This window comes from Tachypleus tridentatus, chromosome 9 (genome assembly GCF_004210375.1).
Source record: "Tachypleus tridentatus isolate NWPU-2018 chromosome 9, ASM421037v1, whole genome shotgun sequence".
Classification (NCBI taxonomy): domain Eukaryota; kingdom Metazoa; phylum Arthropoda; class Merostomata; order Xiphosura; family Limulidae; genus Tachypleus; species Tachypleus tridentatus.
Window position 1 is genome coordinate 9,798,058 of NC_134833.1, and position 22,905 is coordinate 9,820,962.

Genomic DNA, 22,905 nt, shown 5'->3' on the forward strand with positions numbered 1-22,905 from the left:
TGGCCGATAACTGTGATCTGTAGATATGTAATATGCATTTCATAATGTCTTCTACAGTGGTCGATAATTGTGGTCTTGAGATGTGTAATATGCGTTTCAGTATGTGCTCTATAGTGGCCGATAACCATGGTCTGTAGATTCGTAATGCGCGGCCACTCCATGTGGCTTCACTTTTTTTTCGTATGAAATATTACAGCAACTTGCAAAATTATGAGTCTTGAAAAAGTAATGTATGTGTGTGAATGAATATGTGGAAAGCATCTAAAACTTTTTTAAACTTTACAAATGGAGTGCAGACGGTATCTTGAATAGCAAAGTTATATAGGGAATAGATGAGTCATCCATTTGAGTCCTGTCTCAGAAGCCAGTGTTTGTGTAGTTAAGGTTTTATTTTTGAATTTATTTATTTGTTTAAAAAAAAACACTCAAAACAGAAGTAATGTCATTCAATTGAGTTTGAATACCTGTTCCCGACACCCAGGTTTTAGAAGTATATTCATATCTGTTGTCTCCTATTATATAAACCGATCTATTTACCGTTTGTTTGTTCAGACTATTTGATTCAAGGTATTTTTTATATTAAGAGCTAATTGATGAAGGGGTATCACGTGTTGTGAGATCATTTAACCTCGCAATCATTGAGCCGCACCGCACGACCCTCAGTTTCGTCAATTAAGTAGGCTATTAGTTAGTTATACAGTGAACGAACGTCACACAAAGGTAGTAAACGTAAACTTCCTTGTGGTTGGCTTAATGAAAAAAATATTTCTTACTCTAAAACGTGTTTTTTTTTTTTTTTGTAAGCAACACGTGACAACGAAATGACAGCCCTTCAACTCAAATCAGTTTATCGCTGGGTAACTCTTCGGATTTACAACGCTAAAATCAGGGTTCGATTTACGATGTGGCTTTGTTATAAAAACACACACACACACTCAAACCGATCAATAGTGCGATCTTCGTCGATCAAACAGAATAATTTAAACAATATATCATAGGGCTCTCTTCAGCAAGATTGTTTTGTTTTCTCTCTATTCACACACTTAATGAAAACAAAACCTAAAGAAAGAGTCTCCATGGCCAGGTGGTTAAAGCGTTCGACTCGTAATCTGAGGGTCGAAGGTTCCAATCCCCGTTGCACCAAACATACTCGCCCTTTCAGCCGTGGAAACGTAATAATGTGATGGTCAATCACACTATTCGTTGGTAAAAGAGTAGCCCAAGAGTTGGCGGTGGGTGGTGATGACTAGCTGCCTTCCCTCTAGTATTACACTGCTAAATTATGGACGGCTAGCGCAGATAGCCCACGTGTAACGTTGCGCGAAATTCAATAACATAGAACCAAACAAAACATCTCCTCTCAGACAAAGCTACGAACCTGTAAAAGAAGTCACCACGACTCCAACTGTTGTCACCGGGTCCGTAACACTCCAGAGAATGTGATAAATTGATATTAAGGTAACTGTGCGATTTCACGAAGAGCTCGAGACCGTGAAAAAATATGGAAATGGCTCGCTCCATTTCATCCTCAAGCTTGAGCGTGCTGGCGTTGAAATGGATAGCTTGAGCGACAAAAGAAAGTGAAATAAATTAGATTTGTTTATATACACAAACCAGCGTGAGAAACTGGTTTTTAATAATACACTCGTGGAATATAGATGGGCGAAGATAAAGTAATTTGTTCATCTACAAGTATGCTTGAATAAGAGATGTCTAATAGGCAGTGGCGTATTTCGGTAGGGGCTAGAGGGATTCAGGACCAGGATCCATGTTCTTAAAGGAGGTCCATTGATAACTTTATACTGTGTAAAATTACATTAGATGTAGGGCCCACAAAATTATTCGCCCGGGGCCCATACAACCTTAAATCCACCACTGCTAACAACTTTATAAATTAGTAAAAACGTCTAAAAGAGCAACAAACAATGTTATTTTACTGTTAATAAACACTAGTTGTGACTTAATTACTTTTATATCAGTCTGTCTGTCAGTCTGTAGTCAATACTTACCCTGCCAGACAGATGTTACCAAATTTAATACAATGAATGTGCTTTTTTATTATAAACGTTAGATCGATTCAGATCTCACCAGAAGTATGTAAGGCCAGAGTGGAAACAGGTTTAGTTTCTTTTAAATAGATTATCTTTTGCTCTTGGAATTTATCAAGAACACAAAATTAGCAACCAAGTCACGTTTCGAAAATATTGTGTTCAGGGTAAATAAAAAACATTCACTCTATTTCAATCTTTTGCAAAAATGTAAATTAACAGAAAAAAAACACAACATTTTAACGTAGCTTCAAGTCAACAATTTAATTATATATATATATATGTACACACTTTATCAGGCAACGTTTAGAGATAAGAATTTTTTGCAACTTTAACGACGTGTGATTCATCGGATGTGACGTTACCAAGCTTACAAACTTAGAGATATGTAAACTTTCAGTTATAAAGAAATATATCATGTTCAGTTTTCAATTACTGTTGTACTCATAGTTCTGCGAATCGCATTTTATATCCATAAATATGACAAAATTAAAGTTGTTTTGTGAATCAATGACGTTCCCCTTTGTTAATTGTGTCTAAATCCGAACGAATGAGAAACATTTATGGCAAAACTCAAGCAAGAGGCATCGATAAATATGCGCCTAAGCCTAAGAACGTTTCTTAGCAACACTTAGAGCAATGTTAATAAAGTAAATTATATTTTGATATTTTTACTTAAGTTGGATAAGAGCGTGACCCAAACTAGGCTCACAGCCAAAAAACTAGAAATAATAGGCTTACGAAATCCGTTTATTTGTAAGTCTACGTTTTTATGAATATCCTATTGGTGTCGTAGAATCACAATACGATCGTTTCTGCAGTTTTATGACACAATCAGAGTAATTGTGAACAAGACAGATTTTTAGTGGTCGTACGTTTCATACCAATATATCTGAGCGTGAAAATTAACGTACTGATGTGTTTTCATTCTACACGCAAGCTTTCGCGGCTTTTTATCAGACGTTTGAAGAAATTCAATAAGTTAAACCAACCCACAATACTCATAATACTTTGTCATAAAAACAAGTGCACTTTATTTTGTTCTTACTTGATTTCAAATCAGATGTTTGTAAAAATAGCGTTTCAGAGTTACATTTTGTTTCCTACAAGTCACTGTCCACTAGAACTTTTGTTGACAAGTTCTTTGTTTCCTACAAGTCACTGTCCACTACAAATTTTGTTGACAAGATCTTTGTTTCCTACAAGTCACTGTCCACTAGAACTTTTGTTGACAAGTTCTTTGTTTCCTACAAGTCACTGTCCACTACAAATTTTGTTGACAAGATCTTTGTTTCCTACAAGACACTGTCCACTACAACTTTTGTTGGCAAGTTCTTTGTTTCCTACAAGTCACTATCCACTAGGACTTTTGTTGACAAGCTATTTGTTTCGTACAAGTCACTGTCCACTACAACTTTTGTTGAGAAGTTATTTGTTTCCTACAAGTCACTATCCACTAGGACTTTTGTTGACAAGTTCTTTGTTTCCTACAAGTCACTGTCCATTACAACTTTTGTTGACAAGATCTTTGTTTCCTACAAGTCACTGTCCACTACAACTTTTGTTAACAAGTTCTTTGTTTCCTACAAGTCACTATCCACTAGGACTTTTGTTGACAAGCTATTTGTTTCCTACAAGTCACTGTCCACTACAACATTTTTGACAAGTTATTTGTTTCCTACAAGTCACTGTCTACTACAACTTTTGTTGATAAGCTCTTTGTTTCCTACAAGTCACTGTCCACTACAACGTTTGTTGACAAGCTATTTGTTTCCTACAAGTCACTGTCTACTACAACTTTTGTTGACAAGCTCTTTGTTTCCTACAAGTCACTGTCCACTACAACGTTTGTTGACAACTTCTTTGTATCCTACAAGTCACTGTCCACTACAACTTTTGTTGACAAGCTCTTTGTGTCCTACAAGTCACTGTCCACTACAACTTTTGTTGACAAGTTCTTTGTTTTCTACAAGTCACTGTCCACTACAAATTTTGTTGACAAGATCTTTGTTTTCTACAAGTCACTGTCCACTACGACTTTTGTTGATAAGCTATTTGTTTCCTACGAGTCACTGTCCACTAGAACTTTTGTTGACAAGCTATTTGTTTCCTACAAGTCACTGTCCACTACAAGTTTTGTTAACAAGCTATTTGTTTCCTACAAGTCACTGTCCACTACAAGTTTTGTTGACAAGCTATTTGTTTTCTACAAGTCACTGTCCACTAGAACTTTTGTTGATAAGCTATTTGTTTCCTACAAGTCACTGTCCACTACAAGTTTTGTTGACAAGCTATTTGTTTTCTAGAAGTCAGTGTCCACTAGAACGTTTGTTGAGAAGCTCTTTGTTTCCTACAAGTCACTGTCCATTACAACTTTTGTTGACAAGATCTTTGTTTCCTACAAGTCACTGTCCACTACAACTTTTGTTAACAAGTTCTTTGTTTCCTACAAGTCACTATCCACTAGGACTTTTGTTGACAAGCTATTTGTTTCCTACAAGTCACTGTCCACTACAACATTTTTGACAAGTTATTTGTTTCCTACAAGTCACTGTCTACTACAACTTTTGTTGATAAGCTCTTTGTTTCCTACAAGTCACTGTCCACTACAACTTTTGTTGACAAGCTATTTGTTTTCTACAAGTCACTGTCCACTACGACTTTTGTTGATAAGCTATTTGTTTCCTACAAGTCACTGTCCACTAGAACTTTTGTTGACAAGCTATTTGTTTCCTACAAGTCACTGTCCACTACAAGTTTTGTTGACAAACTATTTGTTTCCTACAAGTCACTGTCCACTACAAGTTTTGTTGACAAGCTATTTGTTTTCTACAAGTCACTGTCCACTAGAACTTTTGTTGATAAGCTATTTGTTTCCTACAAGTCACTGTCCACTACAAGTTTTGTTGACAAGCTATTTGTTTTCTAGAAGTCAGTGTCCACTAGAACGTTTGTTGAGAAGCTCTTTGTTTCCTACAAGTCACTGTCCATTACAACTTTTGTTGACAAGATCTTTGTTTCCTACAAGTCACTGTCCACTACAACTTTTGTTAACAAGTTCTTTGTTTCCTACAAGTCACTATCCACTAGGACTTTTGTTGACAAGCTATTTGTTTCCTACAAGTCACTGTCCACTACAACATTTTTGACAAGTTATTTGTTTCCTACAAGTCACTGTCTACTACAACTTTTGTTGATAAGCTCTTTGTTTCCTACAAGTCACTGTCCACTACAACGTTTGTTGACAAGCTATTTGTTTCCTACAAGTCACTGTCTACTACAACTTTTGTTGATAAGCTATTTGTTTCCTACAAGTCACTGTCCACTACAACGTTTGTTGACAAGTTCTTTGTATCCTACAAGTCACTGTCCACTACAACTTTTGTTGACAAGCTCTTTGTGTCCTACAAGTCACTGTCCACTACAACTTTTGTTGACAAGTTCTTTGTTTTCTACAAGTCACTGTCCACTACAAATTTTGTTGACAAGATCTTTGTTTCCTACAAGTCACTGTCCACTACAACTTTTGTTGACAAGCTATTTGTTTTCTACAAGTCACTGTCCACTACGACTTTTGTTGATAAGCTATTTGTTTCCTACAAGTCACTGTCCACTAGAACTTTTGTTGACAAGCTATTTGTTTCCTACAAGTCACTGTCCACTACAAGTTTTGTTGACAAGCTATTTGTTTCCTACAAGTCACTGTCCACTACAAGTTTTGTTGACAAGCTATTTGTTTTCTACAAGTCACTGTCCACTAGAACTTTTGTTGATAAGCTATTTGTTTCCTACAAGTCACTGTCCACTACAACTTTTGTTGACAAGCTATTTGTTTTCTAGAAGTCAGTGTCCACTAGAACGTTTGTTGAGAAGCTATTTGTTTTCTACAAGTCTCTGTCCACTAGAACTTTTGTTGACAAGTTCTTTGTTTCCTACAAGTCACTATCCACTAGGACTTTTGTTGACAAGCTATTTGTTTCGTACAAGTCACTGTCCACTACAATTTTTGTTGACAAGTTATTTGTTTCCTACAAGTCACTATCCACTACGACTTTTGTTGATAAGCTCTTTGTTTCCTACAAGTCACTGTCCACTACAACGTTTGTTGACAAGCTATTTGTTTCCTACAAGTCACTGTCCACTACAACTTTTGTTGACAAGCTCTTTGTTTCCTACAAGTCACTGTCCACTACAACTTTTGTTGACAAGTTCTTTGTTTCCTACAAGTTACTGTCCACTACAACTTTTGTTGACAAGTTCTTTGTTTTCTACAAGTCACTATCCACTAAGACTTTTGTTGACAAGCTATTTGTTTCCTACAAGTCACTGTCCACTACAACTTTTGTTGACAAGTTCTTTGTTTCCTACAAGTCATTGTCCACTACAACTTTTGTTGACAAGTTCTTTGTTTCCTACAAGTCATTGTCCACTACAACTTTTGTTGACAAGTTCTTTGTTTCCTACAAGTCACTGTCCACTAGAACTTTTGTTGACAAGTTCTTTGTTTCCTACAAGTCACTGTCCACTACGACTTTTGTTGACAAGCTATTTGTTTACAACTCTATTATTTAACAAAAAGACCTACTGGATTAGTGGGAGACAAAAGATAGATATAAAATTATATTTTTACCTATGATTGAAAATCCATAACGGACCCAATTATTATGTGAAAAAAGAGAGACAAACTACAGTTTTCGTAACGTTTAAACAAGCGAAATGAAAACGTGAAAATTTTTGCTAAGAGTGTAAGAACATCTAATAACGGAAACCACATTTAGGTATTTAGGAAATATTTCCCTTTTTGAGTTTTAAAAGATAAAACACTAACGCTATACAACTAGATTTTTCTCTCACAACTTTGATTATGCCCATTTTAGTTCAATTTTCTAAAACTTGTATAATGTTTTGTTTGTTTGTTTTCAAGTAATACAACTATATAATGGAGGCCACCTGTTCTGTGACTACCATGGTTATCGAAATCCCCTTTTATATCTTTATGAGCCTCAGGTTAGCCACTTGGAGCTACGTTCTCTTATTTTCGTTAGCGTTGTCCATTTCTGTTTCTGTAAACAATGACCGTTTGAACAAAAGAAAAGGTATTACCTAACATGCCAATGGGAAACTCGCTCGGGGCATAGTTCACAATTCCCGAACCTACTGCGGATTGAGTGGCGATCCACATGTAATTCTTCCCCGTTATTCCCAGATCATTAGCAGCTCCCATGATGTCACTTCCCTCGTCCTTGGTGACATATAAAAGGATGACTCGGGCGTCGCTGTTTTTCAAAGACTCCAGTTCCGTTCTTATTTCGTCTCTCGTCTTTCCTTTCAGGACAAAGATGTCAAGAATGTTGAATCTGAAAACATTTTGAAACTATTTTACTTGTCTGTAACCGAATACAGTCCTTAACTCTGAGGAATTTCCCAAACGAATTATGTGACGAGAAGAATGTTCTAAAAGGTAACATTTTCACTTTTCGATTGAAACAACAGCGCATCTGAACCGAATACTTTGTGCACTATACGGAACATGCGTGATGCGCACGTCATCCACGGTCGTAGTAGTTTATATACTCAATGAAATTGCACTTTGAAGAAAAGGATGACAAACAATATAGACATCATTGACATTCATTGATGACTTTAAACGTTAATCTTTTAAGACTTGGGACCTAAAATTAAGATTACAATAGTAATTCACAACTGGAAGTCTTGTTTATCGGCGTCACTGAATAATAGTCGTTATGTGAAATAAATGATGAAAAGCGTAATTAAAGATTAACACGAGAGGTCAGATGGAGTTCAGAGGTCAGATTGTTAATCCTACAAGACAAGAACTAAAGTAAAGCAGCTACATGACGTTACAAATATTTATATGATAAACTGAATTTTAATTATAATTAATTGTAATTAGGCTCGTGGCGAAAACGCACAACGCAAAAGCACAGAACAAATTTTCGACTGTGGCGCTCTAGTGGCACAACGAATATCGGTGAACTTAACGTTAGAATGTGTGTTTCTATATCGGAGGTGGACAGAGCGCAGATTGTGCTTAATTACAAACAAACATGCACAGAACTAAATCTGTTAGTTCTTGAAGTACTCGATCAAGAGCGGCGATTAGGCACAGTTTTATCCACAGCCCAAGTCTGAGGTTTGAGCCCCACTTGCTACTGTTCGAAAGATAAATGCTTGAAATCGGATTTCATATTCCATGAAAACTGATAACGATTCGTTTTCCAATAATTAATTCTGATAATTGTGAAGTATATGATTTATTTCGGTTCTCAAGCATCCTTTAAAACACGGAACGGGTAAAGTATGTTAATTATTTTTTTATATCTAAAGCTAGTCTTCGTGTGATTCGCTTATAAAAACAGCGTTCGTAGAGATTGTTGTCCATTATCCTTCAGAGCAAAGGTGAATTCTTGTACTGAACGGAATGTTTCTTGGTTAGAGACTCTCGAAAGACAGAATATAGATCTAAACTACGATTTTTTAGCAGGCGTCTGATTTTGAGCTCAATAGACCAGCTGAGAAGGACGTGAAAAAAAACCAGTTTGTACTTAACTTGATTTTTGTAAGGATATTTCGATTTTTAGTACTTTAACGTCATGTAACCCATAACAGACATCAGCTCCAACTGTTCAACAACTATACGTGTTTTTTAATATCGCGCAAAGCTACACGCGGGCAATCTGCGCTAGCCATACAAAATTTAGAAGTGCAAGACCAGAGGGAAGGCAGCTAGCCATCAACTCCCACCGCCAACTCTTGGGCTACTCTTTTACCAACGAATAGTGGTGTTGACCATAACATTATAACGTCCCAACTACTGAAAAGGTGAGCATGTTTGGTGTAACAGAATTCGAAACTGCGACCTCAGATTAGGAGTCCAGCGTCCCTAACCACCTGGTCATGCCGGGCCTCTAACTATAAGAGGGATATGTTTCAGTTCGACGTATTATCTTTTACTCACCATTAGTAAACTAAAGTACTTTCGCTGTTTAGATAAGATGTGATACACCGTCATAACTAAATAAATTATTCATCATTATTCAGCAGATTAATCGGTTACTTATTTATTTCTCATTTATTTTCTTTCCTGAAACGTCAGTTTCATTGAAGAAAACATGAAGTGGAGATCAGTTTCACCGTAGCCATCCATAAGAGCATTCTAACAGAGACAAGGATATGAATAAAGTAATGATTCATATAGTGTTAGAATGTTGTCACTTTGTTTGGTGTCTATATGAACTCCTCTACTCACCATTAATAACTTATGAATGAAGTAATGGTTCATATAGTGTTAAAATGTTGTCACTTTGTTTGGTGTCTATATGAACTCCTCTACTCACCATTAATAACTTATGAATAAAGTAATGGTTCACATAGTGTTAGAATGTTGTCACTTTGTTTGGTGTCTATATGAACTCCTCTACTCACCATTAGTAACTTATGAATAAAGTAATGGTTCATATCGTATTAGAATGTTGTCACTTTGTTTGGTGTCTATATGAACTCCTCTAATCACCATTAATAACTTATGAATAAAGTAATGGTTCACATAGTGTTAGAATGTTGTCACTTTGTTTGGTGTCTATATGAACTCCTCTACTCACTATTAATAACTTATGAATAAAGTAATGGTTCATATAGTGTTAGAATGTTGTCACTTTGTTTGATGTCTATATGAACTCCTCTAATCACCATTAATAACTTATGAATAAAGTAATGGTTCACATAGTGTTAGAATGTTGTCACTTTATTTGGTGTCTATATGAACTCCTCTACTCACTACTAATAACTTATGAATAAAGTAATGATTCATATAGTGTTAGAATGTTGTCACTTTGTTTGGTGTCTATATGAACTCCTGTACTCACGATTAATAACTTATGAATATAGTAATGGTTCATATAGCGTTGGAATGTTGTCACTTTGTTTGGTATCTATATGAACTCCTCTACTCACCATTAATAACTTATGAATAAAGTAATGGTTCATATAGTGTTAGAATGTTGTCACTTTGTTTGGTATCTATATGAACTTCTCTACTCACCATTAGTAACTTATGAATAAAGTAATGGTTCATATAGTGCTAGAATGTTGTCACTTTGTTTGGTGTCTATATAAACTCCTCTAATCACCATTAATAACTTATGAATAAAGTAATGGTTCACATAGTGTTAGAATGTTGTCACTTTACTTGGTGTCCATATGAACTCCTCTACTCACTACTAATAACTTATGAATAAAGTAATGGTTCATATAGTGTTAGAATGTTGTCACTTTGTTTGGTGTCTATATGAACTCCTCTACTCACGATTAATAACTTATGAATATAGTAATGGTTCATATAGCGTTATAATGTTGTCACTTTGTTTGGTATCTATATGAACTCCTCTACTCACCATTAATAACTTATGAATAAAGTAATGGTTCATATAGTGTTAGAATGTTGTCACTTTGTTTGGTGTCTATATGAACTTCTCTACTCACCATTAGTAACTTATGAATAAAGTAATGGTTCATATAGTGCTAGAATGTTGTCACTTTGTTTGGTGTCAATATGAACTCCTCTACTCACTACTAATAACTTATGAATAAAGTAATGGTTCATATAGTGTTAGAATGTTGTCACTTTGTTTGATGTCTGTATGAACTCCTCTAATCACCATTAATAACTTATAAATAAAGTAATGGTTCACATAGTGTTAGAATGTTGTCACTTTATTTGGTGTCCATATGAACTCCTCTACTCACTACTAATAACTTATGAATAAAGTAATGGATCATATAGTGTTAGAATGTTGTCACTTTGTTTGGTGTCTATATGAACTCCTCTACTCACCATTAATAACTTATGAATAAAGTAATGGTTCACATAGTGTTAGAATGTTGTTACTTTGTTTGGTGTCTATATGAACTCCTCTACTCACCATTAATAACTTATAATTAAAGTAATGGTTGATATAGTATTAGAATATTGTCACTTTGTTCTGTGTCTATATGAACTCCTCTACTCACCATTAATAACTTATGAATAAAGTAATGGTTCATATAGTGTTAGAATGTTGTCACTTTGTTTGGTGTCTATATGAACTCCTCTACTCACGATTAATAACTTATGAATATAGTAATGGTTCATATAGCGTTGGAATGTTGTCACTTTGTTTGGTATCTATATGAACTCCTCTACTCACCATTAACAACTTATGAATAAAGTAATGGTTCATATAGTGTTAGAATGTTGTCACTTTGTTTGGTGTCTATATGAACTCCTCTACTCACCATCAGTAACTTATGAATAAAGTAATGGTTCATATAGTGTTAGAATGTTGTCACTTTGTTTGATGTCTATATGAACTCCTCTAATCACCATTAATAACTTGTGAATAAAGTAATGGTTCACATAGTGTTAGAATGTTGTCACTTTATTTGGTGTCCATATGAACTCCTCTACTCACTACTAATAACTTATGAATAAAGTAATGGTTCATATAGTGTTAGAATGTTGTCACTTTGTTTGGTGTCTATATGAACTCCTCTACTCACCATTAATAACTTATGAATAAAGTAATGGTTCACATAGTGTTAGAATGTTGTCACTTTGTTTGGTGTCTATATGAACTCCTCTACTCACCATTAGTAACTTATGAATAAAGTAATGGTTCATATCGTATTAGAATGTTGTCACTTTGTTTGGTATCTATATGAACTCCTCTACTCACCATTAATAACTTATGAATAAAGTAATGGTTCATATAGTGTTAGAATGTTGTCACTTTGTTTGGTGTCTATATGAACTCCTCTACTCACCATTAATAACTTATGAATAAAGTAATGGTTCACATAGTGTTAGAATGTTGTCACTTTGTTTGGTGTCTATATGAACTTCTCTACTCACCATTAGTAACTTATGAATAAAGTAATGGTTCATATAGTGCTAGAATGTTGTCACTTTGTTTGGTGTCTATATAAACTCCTCTAATCACCATTAATAACTTATGAATAAAGTAATGGTTCACATAGTGTTAGAATGTTGTCACTTTGTTTGGTGTCTATATGAACTCCTCTACTCACCATTAATAACTTATGAATAAAGTAATGGTTCATATAGTGTTAGAATGTTGTCACTTTGTTTGGTGTCTATATAAACACCTCTAATCACCATTAATAACTTATGAATAAAGTAATGGTTCACATAGTGTTAGAATGTTGTCACTTTGTTTGGTGTCTATATGAACTCCTCTACTCACTACTAATAACTTATGAATAAAGTAATGGTTCATATAGTGTTAGAATGTTGTCACTTTGTTTGATGTCTATATGAACTCCTCTAATCACCATTAATAACTTATGAATAAAGTAATGGTTCACATAGTGTTAGAATGTTGTCACTTTGTTTGGTGTCTATATAAACTCCTCTAATCACCATTAATAACTTATGAATAAAGTAATGGTTCACATAGTGTTAGAATGTTGTCACTTTATTTGGTGTCTATATGAACTCCTCTACTCACTACTAATAACTTATGAATAAAGTAATGGTTCATATAGTGTTAGAATGTTGTCACTTTGTTTGGTGTCTATATGAACTCCTCTACTCACTATTAATAACTTATGAATAAAGTAATGGTTCACATAGTGTTAGAATGTTGTCACTTTGTTTGGTGTCTATATGAACTTCTCTACTCACCATTAATAACTTATGAATAAAGTAATGGTTCATATAGTGTTAGAATGTTGTCACTTTGTTTGGTGTCTATATAAACTCCTCTAATCACCATTAATAACTTATGAATAAAGTAATGGTTCACATAGTGTTAGAATGTTGTCACTTTGTTTGGTGTCTATATGAACTCCTCTACTCACCATTAGTAACTTATGAATAAAGTAATGGTTCATATAGTGTTAGAATGTTGTCACTTTGTTTGGTGTCTATATAAACACCTCTAATCACCATTAATAACTTATGAATAAAGTAATGGTTCACATAGTGTTAGAATGTTGTCACTTTGTTTGGTGTCTATATGAACTCCTCTACTCACTACTAATAACTTATGAATAAAGTAATGGTTCATATAGTGTTAGAATGTTGTCACTTTGTTTGATGTCTATATGAACTCCTCTAATCACCATTAATAACTTATGAATAAAGTAATGGTTCACATAGTGTTAGAAAGTTGTCACTTTGTTTGGTGTCTATATAAACTCCTCTAATCACCATTAATAACTTATGAATAAAGTAATGGTTCACATAGTGTTAGAATGTTGTCACTTTATTTGGTGTCTATATGAACTCCTCTACTCACTACTAATAACTTATGAATAAAGTAATGGTTCATATAGTGTTAGAATGTTGTCACTTTGTTTGGTGTCTATATGAACTCCTCTACTCACCATTAGTAACTTATGAATAAAGTAATGGTTCATATCGTATTAGAATGTTGTCACTTTGTTTGGTGTCTATATGAACTCCTCTACTCACCATTAATAACTTATAAATAAAGTAATGGTTCCCATAGTGTTAGAATGTTGTCACTTTGTTTGGTGTCTATATGAACTCCTCTACTCACTACTAATAACTTATGAATAAAGTAATGGTTCATATAGTGTTAGAATGTTGTCACTTTGTTTGATGTCTATATGAATTCCTCTAATCACCATTAATAACTTATGAATAAAGTAATGGTTCACATAGTGTTAGAATGTTGTCACTTTATTTGGTGTCTATATGAACTCCTCTAATCACTACTAATAACTTATGAATAAAGTAATGGTTCATATAGTGTTAGAATGTTGTCACTTTGTTTGGTGTCTATATGAACTCCTCTAATTACCATTAATAACTTATGAATGAAGTAATGGTTCATATAGTGTTAAAATGTTGTCACTTTGTTTGGTGTCTATATAAACTCCTCTAATCACCATTAATAACTTATGAATAAAGTAATGGTTCACATAGTGTTAGAATGTTGTTACTTTGTTTGGTTTCTATATGAACTCCTCTACTCACTACTAATAACGTATTAATTTCCTTTCTTTTATAGAATATTAATTTCAGTGAAACGATGGTGTACAGACGTATTGCACTCTCTGATTTTCTTATCTATTCCGATGGTGTACAGACGTATTGCACTCTCTGATTTTCTGATCTATTCCGATGGTGTACAGACGTATTGCACTCTCTGATTTTCTTATCTATTCCGATCGTGTACAGAAGTATTGCACTCTCTGATTTTCTTATCTATTCCAATGGTGTACAGACATATTATAGTCTCTGATCTTCTGATATATTCCGATGGTGTACATGTGTATTGCACTCTCTGATTTTCTTATCTATTCCGATCGTGTACAGACGTATTGCACTCTCTGATTTTCTTATCTATTCCGATGGTGTACAGACATATTGCAGTCTCTGATCTTCTGATATATTCCGATGGTGTACAGACATATTGCAGTCTCTGATCTTCTGATATATTCCGATGGTGTACATGTGTATTGCACTCTCTGATTTTCTTATCTATTCTGTTGGTGTACAGACGTATTGCAGTCTCTGATTTTCTGATCTATTCCGATGGTGTACAGACGTATTGCAGTCTCTGATTTTCTGATCTATTCCGATGGTGTACAGACGTATTGCACTCTTTGATTTTCTTATCTATTCCGATCGTGTACAGACCTATTGCACTCTCTGATTTTCTTATCTATTCCGATGGTGTACAGACATATTGCAGTCTCTGATCTTCTGATATATTCCGATGGTGTACAGACGTATTGCAGTCTCTGATCTTCTGATATATTCCGATGGTGTACATGTGTATTGCACTCTCTGATTTTTTTATCTATTCCGATCGTGTACAGACGTATTGCACTCTCTGATTTTCTTATCTATTCTGTTGGTGTACAGACGTATTGCAGTCTCTGATTTTCTGATCTATTCCGATGGTGTACAGACGTATTGCACTCTCTGATTTTCTTATCTATTCCGATGGTGTACAGACGTATTGCACTCTCTGATTTTCTTATCTATTCCGATGGTGTACAGACGTATTGCACTCTCTGATTTTCTTATCTATTCCGATGGTGTACAGACGTATTGCAGTCTCTGATTTTCTGATCTATTCCGATGGTGTACAGACGTATTGCAGTCTCTGATTTTCTGATCTATTCCGATGCTGTACAGACGTATTGCAGTCTCTGATTTTCTGATCTATTCCGATGCTGTACAGACGTATTGCAGTCTCTGATTTTCTGATCTATTCCGATGGTGTACAGACGTATTGCACTCTTTGATTTTCTTATCTATTCCGATGGTGTACAGACGTATTGCAGTCTCTGATTTTCTTATCTATTCCGATGGTGTACAGACCTATTGCACTCTCTGATTTTCTGATCTATTCCGATGGTGTACAGACGTATTGCAGTCTCTGATTTTCTTATCTATTCCGATGGTGTACAGACGTATTGCAGTCTCTGATTTTCTGATCTATTCCAATGGTGTACAGACGTATTGCAGTCTCTGATTTTCTGATCTATTCCGATGTTGTACAGACGTATTGCAGTCTCTGATTTTCTGATCTATTCCGATGGTGTACAGACGTATTGCACTCTTTGATTTTCTTATCTATTCCGATGGTGTACAGACGTATTGCAGTCTCTGATTTTCTTATCTATTCCGATGGTGTACAGACGTATTGCACTCTCTGATTTTCCTATCTATTCCGATGGTGTACATGTGTATTGCACTCTCTGATTTTCTTATCTGTTCCGAATTAACGGGAAATAAATTATAAACAATTGTGCGGATCCTCGCCGATAACAATCGATACAATTGTGAAATTCGACAAATAAATGTATTAAAATATAAGTGCTGTTGATGTACGTCGTCATTTCTCAGTTCTTTGATTTATCTTTAGTAACTTAATGGAATTCTTACTTTTTAATTGAATGGAAGTGGAAATAATTATCCGTTTGTAAAGGAAATATTTCCTTCTTCTTATTCGAGATTTTACTCTCGATTTAAAGTGCTTACAGGAAGTTGTGAGAAACGTGTACATCACTTCCTTAGAGCTGTGTAATTATTTATATTTTCATCTTACACCTGGTCCACCATGGCCAGGTGGGTTAAGACATTCGACTCGTAATCTGAGAGTCATGGATTCGAATCCCGGTCGCACCAAAGATCCTCGCCCTTTCTGTATCGGAGGCGTTACTATGTGACGGTCAGTCCCACTATTCGTTGGTAAAAGAGTAGCCCAAGAGTTGGCGGTGGCTGGTGATGACTAGCTGCCTCCCCTCTAGTCTTACATTGCTAAATTAGGGACGGCTAGCGCAGATAGCCCTCGCGTAGCTTTGCGAGAAACAAAAAAAACATCTTACGTATAAGTTAATAACGTGAGTGAGTAAAACAGATGAACACCAGTTTCTGTGCATTAGTTTCTGTTTTCGTTTGTTTTGAAAAATTAAATAAATGTCGTAGATCCTCGTCTGTAGTCACCATTCTAAATTTAGTTCTTTTAGAGGGCAGCACGTAAGCAGAGCGTTTTCTATACAACTTCTAATGTTACATCCTTCCTGCAGCTCTACTAATCTGTTTACTAAATCCAGACTCTATTCAAAGCTTTGGGGGGAAACGCTCTGTGTCTACCTTTTGCTTGTTTAGTTATTGTACACATAAAGTTGTTTCTTGCAGTATAAATACGCATTGTGCCATTAGGGGAGGTCTGTGTTTTGAAGAATTACATAAATTATGTATTATATAGTTTGTATGTCTGGTGTTGGAAACACTCTGGTGTATAGAATATTATAGATACATTAAAACTTACTTAAATTCTGTACTCTCGAGAACAATGTCTCTCACAGCACGTACGAAATCATCGTGTCCTCCTATAAGAGAAGTGACGATGGAAAACTGGTGCCACAAATACCTTTTGAGGATACTCAACATGGCTGCTGCCTGGTGCTCCATAGAGGGCGCTAACTGAAGAATTCTTGATCCGGAAACTCGCTAGGGAACGATTCGAAAATAAGAACAGATGAATAAATAACCTTTAATATTTTTATAAAAGGTTATCTGTGTATTTATCATAAATATTAGTTATATAATGTGTTTTCTACATTTAAACCTAAATTTTTGTATACGTATTCAAGTTCCTAGTTTTACAGTAGACAAGTAAAAGACATATACAGACAACTTTACTAACTTATCAACAGTTCGAAAGATCGAAATCGTTATAAATACTGTGGAGACACCAAAATTTATTCTTTGTTATTTTTTGTTGAGGAAGTATTGGACATTTCTCCTTTAGACCTACTAGAAATCAAAAGATGATTCACCAGTGAGGCACTTCTAGTCCTCAGTTGAGACAACGTTAAGTTTACGGATTAAAACGTTAAAGACTGTGTTTCGATTCCCCCGCAGTAAACACAGCAGATAACCCAATGTCCCTAAAATGTAGCTTAAAACGTTTTAGATAACTGATTGTAAAAGTATTTGAACCAATCTTTTATACTTCAAGAGACTTTAGCAGAAAACAATTACAGATTCTTTTCAGTATATTTTTTAACCAGAAACAAATTTATAAACATTACAATTCCGGGTTCGATTCTTACAGCACAAATCTGTGAAAAATTGTTCAATTAAGGTTGTACAATAATTGTTATTGTTATAATTGTAAATTAACCTTAAATATCTTATAAATCACCTCGTCTACTGCGACTAGCAATCAACGTAGAAACACGTATCGATTTTTCTGAACGACTGGAACTGAGAAAACGATATATATATATATATATATATATATATATATATTTTTATAATTTTAACATCACACAGTGTCGGAAATGAACAAACGATTTATTTTTATTATTTTAATAGCACACAGGAGTATAAATGTGCAGTTTTTGATTTTTGAAGTTCAGAGTAGTTACTCAGAATTCCCGCAGGAGAACATTCCAGAAATGAAACGTGCTGACCTCTGAAGAGCAGTTCCTCAGAAAAATTCCCTCAACTGTGTTTCAGATTTCTAAAGCCAAACATCTAGAAAGAGAAAAAAAAAAAAACTCGACAAATTATCTATTTTGTTATTGGTTTTTTTTTGCCCGCCAAAATGCGAACTTCCGAAAAGAAAATATGATAAAATGTATAAATAAATTATGTATGTATCTGATACTTATGTGTGTATCTGATACTTATGTGTGTATCTGATACTTATGTATGTATCTGATACTTATGTGTGTATCTGATACTTATGTGTGTATCTGATACTTTTGTATGTATCTGATACTTATGTGTGTATCTGATGTTTCATTCATTATTGTTATTGCAACATAGTAGTTTCTTCCAGTTCATAGCTCATCAGCGCTGCTCAGACAAAATCGCGAATAACAGACTCCTCATTCAATATCAGAACTTCTTCACGACTCTTGTTACAAGTCAGTTATGAGTTGGTGCTACAGTTAACACCTTGTTACCAGTCAGTTATGAGTTGGTGCTACAGTTAACACCTTGTTACCAGTCAGTAATGAGTTGGTGCTACAGTTAACACCTTGTTACAAGTCAGTTATGAGTTGGTGCTACAGTTAACACCTTGTTACCAGTCAGTTATGAGTTGGTGCTACAGTTAACACCTTGTTACAAGTCAGTTATAGGTTGGTGCTACAGTTAACACCTTGTTACAAGTCAGTTCTGAGTTGGTGCTACAGTTAACACCTTGTTACAACTTAGTTTTAGTTGCGATTTGGTGCTACAGTTAACCTATTAAAACTCAGTTAACGTATGTTTTAATTCACTGGTACAGTTAACACCTTGTTACAACTCAGTTAACATATGTTATGATCCAGAACATGTGTTAACACCTGTTGAAACTCAATTCACATATATTATGATTCAGTATTACAGTTAACCCCTGTTAAAACTCAGAGAAAATATGTTATGATTCAGTGCTACAGTAAACACTTTGTTACAACTCAGTTTTTGTTATGATTTTGTGCTATAGTTAACACCTAGTTACAACTCAGCTTTTGTTATGATTTGGTGCTACAGTTAACAGCTTGTTACAACTTAGTTAACATATGTTACTACTCAGTACTAGAGTTAACACCAATTAAAACTCAGTTCACAAATATTACAATTCAGTAGTACAGTTATCACTTGTTAAAATTCAGTTAACATATCTTATGATTCAGAACTACAGTTAACATCTTGTTACAACTCAGTTAACATATGTTATGATTCAGTGGTACATTTAGCACCTTGTTAGAACTCAGTTCACATATGTTATGATTCGGTGCTACTGTTAACACCTGTTGAAACTCAGTTAACGCATGCTATGATTCAGTACTACAGTTAACAACTGTTAAAGATAAGACAACTTATCTTATGATTCAGTACTACAGGCAACAACTGTTAAAACTAAGGTAACATATGTTATGATTCAGCATTACAATTAACACCTGTTAAAACTCAGTTCACATATATCATTATTCAGTACTAGTGTTACCACCTGTTAAAACTTAATTACTATATGTTATGATTCAGAAATGCTTTTAAAACCTGTTAAAACACAGTTAACATATGTTATGATTCGGTACTACTGTTAACATGTTGTTATAACTCATGTTTTGTTATGATTTGCTGCTACAGTTAACACTTTGTTTCAACTTAAACTTTGTTTTGGTTTGTTGCTACAGTTAACACCTGTAAAAACTTGTTTAACATATATTATGATACAATACTTCAGTTAACCTCTTCTTGCATTTCAGGTTATGTTATGAATCAATACTACAGTTAAACCTGTTAAAATACAGTTAACATATGTTATGATTCAGTACTACCATTAACACCTGTTAAAACTAAGATAAAGTATGTTATGATTCAGTACTACCATTAACACCTGTTAAAACTAAGATAAAGTATGTTATGATTCAGTACTACGCTTAACACCTGTTAAAAATCAGATAACATGTTATCATTCAGAACTACAGTTAACATCTTGTTACAACTCAGGTTTTGTTATGATTTGGTATAACACTTAACACCTTTTTACAGCTTAATGTTTGTCATGCTTTGGTGCTACAGTTAACATATGTTATGATTCAGTGGTACATTTAATGTCTTGTTAGATCTCAGATAACATATGTTTTGATTCGGTGCTACAGTTAACACCTGTTACATATGAGTTACGCATATTATTATTCAGTAGTGCAATTAAAACCTGTCGAAATTCAGATAACATATTTTGTGATTCGGTGATACAGTTAACACCTGTTAAAACTCAATTACCATATGTTATGATTCAGAACTATAGTTAACATGTTCTTATAACTCAGGTTTTGTAATGATTTGGTCATGCAGTCAACACCTGTTAAAACTCAGTTAACATATGTTATGATTTAGGTCAACAGTTAATACGTTGTTACAACTTAGTTTTTGTTATGATTTCGTGTTACAGATAACATTTGTTAAAACTCAATTAACATATGTTATAATTAAGTACTACTGTTAATGCCTGTCAAAACTCAGTTAATAGATGTTATGATTGAATACTGAAGTTAACACCTTGTTACAACTTAGTTTTTGGTTTGATATTGTGGTACAGTTAACACCTGTTAAAACTCAGTGAACATATTTTATGATTTTGTGGTACAGTTAACACCTTGTTAGAACTCAGTTAACATATGTTATGATTCGGTGCTACAATTGACACCTGTTACAACTCCGTTAGCGTATGATTCAGTACTACAGTTAACATCTTGTTAGAACTCAGTTAATATATGTTATGATTCAGAACTACAGTGAACATGTTCTTACAACTGGTATTTTTATGATTCAGTACTACAGTTAACACCTTGTGAGAACTCAGTTAATATATGTTATGATTCAGAACTACAGTGAACATGTTCTTACAACTGGTATTTTTATGATTCAGTACTACAGTTAACACCTTCTTAGAACTCAGTTAATATATGTTATGATTCAGAACTACAGTGAACATGTTCTTACAACTGGTTTTTTTTTATGATTCAGTACTACAGTTAACACCTTGTAACAATCCAGCTATTCTTATGATTTGGTGCAATAATTAACACCTTGTTACTACTTAGTTTTTTATCGTTTGGTGCTACAGTTAACACCTGTTAAAAGTCAATTAACATATGTTATGATTCAGTACTACAGTTAACATCTGTTAAAACTACGTTAACATATGTTATGATTCGGTGCTACATGATATAAAGTAAAATATACAGGTCATGCAAGATATTCAATTTATATACGAATAACTATACTTAAAGTCACGCGACGTACGAGACTCACGTATAACTTTATTTGTGTGTTTGTTTTTGAATTTCACACAAAGCTACTCAAGGGCTATTTGTGTTAGCTGTCCCTAATCTAGCAGTGTAAGACTAGAGGGAAGGCAGCTAGTTATCACCACCCACCGCCAACTCTTGGGCTACTCTTTTACCAACAAATAATGGGATTGATCGTAACTTCAGAACACCCCACAGCTGAAAGGGCGAGCATGTTTGGTGTGACGGGGGTTCGAACCCGCGACCCTCGAATTACGAGTCGAATGCCTTAACTCACCTGGCCATGCTGGGCCTAAATGAAATAGCAGTGCCTTAACCCACCTGGCCATGCTGGGCCTAAATGAAATAGCAGTGCCTTAGCCCACCTGGCCATGCTGGGCCTAAATGAAATAGTAGTGTCTTAACTCACCTGGCCATGCTGGGCCTAAATGAAATAGTAGTGCTTTAACCCACTTGGCCATGCTGGGCCTAAATGAAATAGTAGTGCCTTAACCCACCTGGCCATGCTGGGCCTAAATGAAATAGTAGTGCCTTAACCCACTTGGCCATGCTGGGCCTAAATGAAATAGTAGTGTCTTAATTCACCTGGCCATGCTGGGCCTAAATGAAATAGTAGTGCTTTAACCCACTTGGCCATGCTGGGCCTAAATGAAATAGCAGTGCCTTAACCCACCTGGCCATGCTGGGTCTAAATGAAATAGTAGTGTCTTAACCCACTTGGCCATGCTGGGCCTAAATGAAATAGTACTGCCTTAACCCACTTGGCCATGCTGGGCCTAAATGAAATAGTAGTGTCTTAACCCACTTGGCCATGCTGGGCCTAAATGAAATAGTAGTTCTTAACCCACTTGGCCATGCTGGGCCTAAATGAAATAGTAGTGCCTTAACCCACCTGGCCATGCTGGGCCTAAATGAAATAGTAGTGCCTTAACCCACCTGGCCATGCTGGGCCTAAATGAACTAGTAGTGTCTTAACCCACTTGGCCATGCTGGGCCTAAATGAATTAGTAGTGCCTTAACCCACTTGGCCATGCTGGGCCTAAATGAAATAGTAGTGTCTTAACTCATCTGGCCATGCTGGGCCCAAATGAAATAGTAGTGCTTTAACCCACTTGGCCATGCTGGGCCTAAATGAAATAGTAGTGCCTTAACCCACCTGGCCATGCTGGGCCTAAATGAAATAGTAGTGTCTTAACCCACTTGGCCATGCTGGGCCTAAATGAAATAGTAGTGCCTTAACCCACTTGGCCATGCTGGGCCTAAATGAAATAGTAGTGTCTTAACCCACTTGACCATGCTGGGCCTAAATGAAATAGTAGTGCCTTAACTCACCTGGCCATGCTGGGCCTAAATGAAATAGTAGTGCCTTAACCCACCTGGCCATGCTGGGCCTAAATGAAATAGTAGTGTCTTAACCCACTTGGCCATGCTGGGCCTAAATGAATTAGTAGTGCCTTAACCCACTTGGCCATGCTGGGCCTAAATGAAATAGTAGTGCCTTAACCCACCTGGCCATGCTGGGCCTAAATGAAATAGT

General features: G+C 35.2%; 2 protein-coding genes across 3 annotated transcripts in view; one reads left to right on the forward strand and one right to left on the reverse strand.

Annotated features, from left to right (window-relative positions):
- The window catches only part of LOC143224740 (glutamate receptor ionotropic, NMDA 2A-like), a 373,609-nt gene that overhangs the window by 138,830 nt on the left and 211,874 nt on the right, over positions 1 to 22,905 (forward strand). The window lies entirely within an intron of this gene.
- Positions 1 to 22,905, reverse strand: part of LOC143226923 (glutamate receptor ionotropic, NMDA 2B-like) — a 179,274-nt gene that overhangs the window by 50,679 nt on the left and 105,690 nt on the right. The window contains exons 3-5 of the mRNA XM_076458483.1: positions 16,883 to 17,064; positions 7,152 to 7,405; positions 1,379 to 1,562 (exon numbers count right to left, since the gene is read on the reverse strand). Of these exons, the coding sequence (XP_076314598.1) occupies positions 1,379 to 1,562; positions 7,152 to 7,405; positions 16,883 to 17,064 (620 nt within the window). The remainder of the gene's footprint in view (positions 1 to 1,378; positions 1,563 to 7,151; positions 7,406 to 16,882; positions 17,065 to 22,905) is intronic.